This window comes from Melanotaenia boesemani, chromosome 15, assembly GCF_017639745.1.
Source record: "Melanotaenia boesemani isolate fMelBoe1 chromosome 15, fMelBoe1.pri, whole genome shotgun sequence".
NCBI classification, from domain to species: Eukaryota; Metazoa; Chordata; class Actinopteri; order Atheriniformes; family Melanotaeniidae; genus Melanotaenia; species Melanotaenia boesemani.
Window position 1 is genome coordinate 14,671,565 of NC_055696.1, and position 5,570 is coordinate 14,677,134.

At 39.9% G+C, this 5,570-nt stretch overlaps 1 protein-coding gene across 1 annotated transcript; it reads left to right on the top strand.

The window, feature by feature from the left end:
- Positions 1–2,590: 2,590 nt before the first annotated feature.
- On the top strand, positions 2,591–5,130 carry msx2b (muscle segment homeobox 2b). Its single transcript, XM_042007476.1, has 2 exons — positions 2,591–3,395; positions 3,791–5,130. Exons 1-2 carry the CDS (start codon positions 3,017–3,019, stop codon positions 4,240–4,242), a joined length of 831 nt encoding a protein of 276 aa, XP_041863410.1. The 5' UTR covers positions 2,591–3,016; the 3' UTR covers positions 4,243–5,130.
- Positions 5,131–5,570: the final 440 nt, after the last annotated feature.

The following is a 5,570-nucleotide window of genomic DNA, read 5'->3' on the forward strand; positions in this document are numbered from 1 at the left end:
CACTCTTACACAGTTTGAGCCTGATAAATCCTGACCTTGTAATTGCAATATGGCTGTACCATCAGGGGGGGAAAGAAAAAATCTGTTGAAATTTTCACTTATCAGTCATAGCATATATCCAGGCTGGCCCTGAACCAGCCACAAGATTATCTATTCTATAGAGCTAAGCAAACTAGTTGGGTTTTCATCATCTTAACTTTCAGGTCTCAAACTAAGAAAACGGTCAGAGTCAGAAGGAACAGCAAACAGGTAGAAGAACCACTAAGTAATGCTGAATGGGTTAATATAAATTTATGCAATGTAAAAGTTCTACAGGTAAACACATCTGTCATGAAATTTTTCTATTTTAAAGTTGCTTTCCTTTTTTTGTGTATCAGTAAAGATAATAAAATTAGCTGTCTTTATGGAATGACTGAGTGTCTTAATGGGAATGTAAGTGCAGCCCAGCCTGCTGATTATTCCCACAAAACATTCCACCACTTCAAAGCTTCTGCTGTAATTACAATGCTCTGAGGTGTGCCCGACCCACACAAACAGAGACTTCTCAAAGATTTTCTTTCACACATGCACGCACGCTGAACCAACATCCACACGATACACACACAGACAAACATGCTCAGACAAATTGCTTTTGCTATTATCAAGCTTAAATTATATTATGGAAAAAAGGAAGTGGGATGTGTGGGTAATTTTGCTACACCCAGGAGAGCACCCCTGTCAACCCCACCTCCTCCTCCTCCTTCCTTCCTTCCTTCCTTCCTTCCTTTCTTTATACTTCTTTAGGCATCTCTAACTTTATTTCTTTTGATAACTGTTGTCATATCAGATTTTATAATTTCACACAGCAGGATAGATCGGTACTCCATCTAGATTTAAAATGATCTCTAAATCTGACTCCAATTATTTTGTGTTGACATTGAGATCACATGTAAGGACAGCAAGAATAGATAGAATGTAGGCACCCAACAAAGAAAGTATGGATAAAAAATAGGTTAAGAAAGGAAGGACAAAAGGTCAGGGACAGGAGTGTAAAACTTCGGAAGCAAAAGAAAATGAAACTGACTGAATCTTATGTTGGTGAGAACAGAAAGAAAAAAGAACCTCCGGAGTAAATTAAGAATACTATAAATGCAATGGATGAGGATGCAAAACTAAACAAGAAAATGAAGAAAATGTGCCAAAATGACAGTCCACTGAGAATGTGTTATGTGACTGACTGACAAGGTGCCTGCAGGGTTACAGGCACAGCCAGTGAGTTAGAGGCAGAGTGGGTGGAGAAGGAAGGAGGTGGGGATCCTAACCAGAGCTGTAAAAAAAAAAAAAAAAAAAAAAAAAAGGCAACAGTTTCTCCCCTGAGGAGTCAGCCCTTTCATCTGCCCGCTCACTGGCGCCTTCACAAACCTCTGATTGTCTGTGAAATAACCCCACTTTAATAAGGCAGCGGTGGCTGCCTCCTGGGAACGGAGCCCTGCTCCACAAGCTACTCAGGCCTGCTGGCACAACTCAAAATATGGAGAAAATTTTAGCATGCTCTAGATAAATCAGCCATCATTGACAGGAAAATAGACAATGTTAGAACTTTCAAAACAGCCCAAAAGACAACTTATTATTGTGGGTTTGTGAAGCTGTAACAGTTTTGCTTTGCTGCGGGCTTCAGATTCACACTCACTTGTATGGACCTTGTGATTTGAAATAGTGATTTATTGCTATTCAGTGAGAGAACTGCCGTGATTACCAAAGGCATTTGTATTAAATACAAGCGGTTAAGCAAATAGATTATCAGAAGGGAATATTTTAACCACAATCAAACCAATTTTTTATGATGAACAAGTGTAACAGCCTCCGATGCAGCTAACTTTTCTGTCAGTGTTAAGTTGTCCATGAAAAAACACAATGAGCTATATCATAATAAATCACAATGAGTTACTTGGTGTTTGCAGAGTATGGTGATTGTAAGTGAATCACAGGACAAGAAGATGAATGAGCCAACATCAGACATGTAGGGAAACATGTGAATGCCTAATCTAGTTTGTTTCCAGTCATGCCTCAGACACCGAGCCAAGCATTTTAAGTATTAAATCTGTAATTCTGTTAAGTAATTTACTCATTCATTCAAGTGTGAAACCCCTTTTTCAAACACTGGATTGACAACAACAAACAACAGCATTGAAGGTTACAATGGAAAATCCCAATAAAGGGAAAACCAAACAAATCAGAAAGAGATATAAAGAAGAAAGGATCCATGTTTCATCCTGGGTATAATTCTCCATAATTATCCACATGGGGCCCATGTTTACACATGCAGTCTCATGAGGTTAGAGTTAGAGCTAATCCATTACCGGAGCTTAACGTGATAATGCTGTAACACAGCTATTATTTTTACAGCCCATTTCCTTGAATTCGCTTATCAAACCAAAGAGGCGACATGAGGACAATCTTTACTATCAAGTTTTCAAAGAACTCTTGGTTTACTGGGAACGAAATTAAGACTTGACCTCTCTCTCTCTCTCTCTCTCTCTCTCTCTCTTTTTTTTTTTTTTTGTAAGAAAAGCTGATAAACTTAAATTTACTGATCAGAGTTGCCATTTTCTGTAAAATCTTCCAAATTAATTAGGCTGAATATAACTAGAATCAGGAGGCTTGGGTTTCTTTCTTTTCTTTCTTCTTGAGGACTTTTGTTTCTTTCACCAATTTAACCATATTAACCAGCGGAATGAAGGAGTATAGGCTTATGAGAGAATCTTAAACAAATTAATTCCCTGCTGTCCCTGAAGGCATCATGGGCTCACCCATAAACACTTTCGGTGGCAGTGATTGGTCAAAGTTAAGTCGTGTCACCGTGTTACGTCTACATACTCTCTCGTACAACTTGACAACTCATAACATTGCGCGCACCGTGGCGAGCTTTACCTGGCTGAACTCTGTCCGCGTGGAGTCTCACCTGCTTTTTTTTTTTTTTTTTTTTTTTTTTTTTTCTCTTTTTTTTCTATTTTTCTAGGGGAGACCTGGAGGCGATATGGCCTTTCAGGAGACTTTTAAGGACTTAGGATGCAGTTCGTCCGAGGAGGACAGTAGCCGACCAGACTTGCCGGAGCCAGAGAGGCCGGTTAAGGAGAAGACATCTTCGGAGGTGCGCCGGCATCACCCGTTCAGCGTCGAGGCGCTCATGTCCGGGAGGAAGACGGACACCAGAGAGTCCACCGGCTGCAAACCAAGGGGAAGTTCAGTAGTGGTTTCACCCTCAGGTGTAAATTCTTTATATCTGTGCCGGGAGACGCGCAGTCCTCCAGGGAAGAGTTTTACAGCAGCGCCGTCGTCGCCGGTAAAATCTGAGACCTCGGAGTCAGAGGACTGCGCACTCTGGACTACAGCCAGCGCCTTTTCCTCACAACCTAGTAAGTTTTCCCATCTTACTGAGACATACAGATGATTTTGCGACCGGGATTGTGTCGCAATCTGTCTCATGCGGTTAAACTTAAACGATGACAAACATTTTCCAAGTACTTGCATGATGTCAGACGTCTTTTGATGGACAGCTGAGAAGTATGAAAGAAGACACACAACTCTTGGAGATAACAGATGCTGACGATAATCTGCTGGAGATCAAATTATGTGCTACTGATAAAAAAAAAGTTACTTGTAAGATAAAACAGTTGCTGTTTAAAAAAAAGAAAAAACTTGGGATAGGTCAACTATTCAGTTTACACCGAATCTAATCAGGTTATGTGATAATCAGATGAATTGGTGCATTCACAGTGTGATATTCTAAAATCATCTTTTGTCCTCCAAGGTCATGTCAGTCCTGCCTGTCAGCTGAGGAAACACAAGACCAACCGAAAGCCTCGCACCCCCTTCACCACGTCTCAGCTCCTGGCTCTGGAGCGGAAGTTTAGACAGAAGCAGTACCTCTCCATCGCAGAACGTGCTGAGTTCTCCTCCTCCCTGACTCTGACAGAGACCCAGGTGAAGATCTGGTTCCAGAATCGCCGGGCAAAAGCTAAGAGGCTCCAGGAGGCCGAGATGGAGAAACTCAAGATGGCAGCTGACGCCAAGACAGCAGCAGTGGCGGCCACAGCTGCTGGAGCGTTACACTCTGGCTTTACGTTACCACTGTCAATGGGCACCATATCTGTGTATGGACAGTCGTACTCTGCCTACCACCACCACAGACCCATACTGCCTATATCCCCCTTAGGACTATACGCTTCTCCTTTGGGCTACAGCATGTACCACTTATCTTAAAAATGAAAATATTTTAATATGGTTCAAAGCATTTCTAAATAAATGGACGTTCAGGATGTGAGTTTGACATTTTTGAAAACCTATGTGTATAATATATGTCTTCTGCACAAGAAGTGCAATGTTTGGAGCACTTCAAATCAAATTAAATATCTATTTTGTTTCCCACAGCGAGGATAAAAACAACTTCCTCCTATACCCCATCGGACTGCCTGTTTACATGACTTGCCTGTATGAGGAGGGGTGTTACTGTCCAGCTGTTTATACTCTTCACTTGTTTACATCTGTAATAATTGAGCAGGGCGTGGACTTAGACCGAACACCAAAACACAGACTACAACTGTTCTGTTAAGCCTTGCCACTCATTAGAAACAGCCTTTTATCAAAAGGCCTTGATAGCAGGACGCTTGTGTGGATGAATGGATTTTTTCAACTACTCAGGCCAGATAAAACATATCACTGAAGTGTTCTTTTCATTTCCAAAAGTGATTGCCTTTAAATAAATAAAAAAAGTTTCAGGTTTGTACTCAAGATACCCAATGTTTAACTAATTATTCATGAAAGAAAAAAAAAAAATCTTTACATCCCTATAGTCAAAACTTTGTTAATGTTTTATCTCTTGTAGCAATAATGGATTTTCCTAATTTCTTCATGACACATTTATAGCACATAGATATATTTATTCCTAATGAAATACAATGCTGGAAATGTAAGAATACCTTACTGTATGTTGTGTATTTATGATAAGAATATGGTACCAAATCGCTGACCAAAATGTATATTTATATTGTTTCTCTTCTTGCACATCCCTTTGAAAGGGGCTACATTGTGCTATGCAGTTTATATTGTTTTATCTGTTTTATTATCTGAAATTAAAGCTGTTCAGATTGTTTCAAATTCTTTACATTTTTTTATTTTATATGTGAAGAATAAAATAGCAATGTGTAAACATGAGCAGCTACATCCACTTCAAATGTAACTGCTTTGAAAGACCTTAAGCAAACCAGCCAGCTGTTATCCTTTCTCTTTGTCATCCTCAGCATTTTTAAGCTACAGCTGCTCCTGTGTGCCAGCGTGTTTGAGTGTTTGTGTGTCTTAACTTCACGTCTGTGTTTCCCGTCAGACAGCGGTCAGTTCAAGGCAATGTTTGAGAAACCATAAATGATGATCATAAATCATACAACTTCACACATAGTTCCCATCCTCACCAAGCTGTCATGTTAAACTTTTTATTTGTGCAGCTGAGACAGACTTAAAAGATGTAGCCCCTCTTTGTTTAGTAATGCAATGTGCTGACTTTCTGGATTTTAAGCAGTATTGTTGTTTTTTTT

Bases quoted from the DNA above. Each gene is read 5' to 3' on its own strand.
- msx2b (XM_042007476.1), top strand. From the start codon at position 3,017: ATGGCCTTTCAGGAGACTTTTAAGGACTTAGGATGCAGTTCGTCCGAG. The intron at 3,396-3,790 runs GTAAGTTTTCCC...TTGTCCTCCAAG, and splicing joins CGCCTTTTCCTCACAACCTA to GTCATGTCAGTCCTGCCTGT.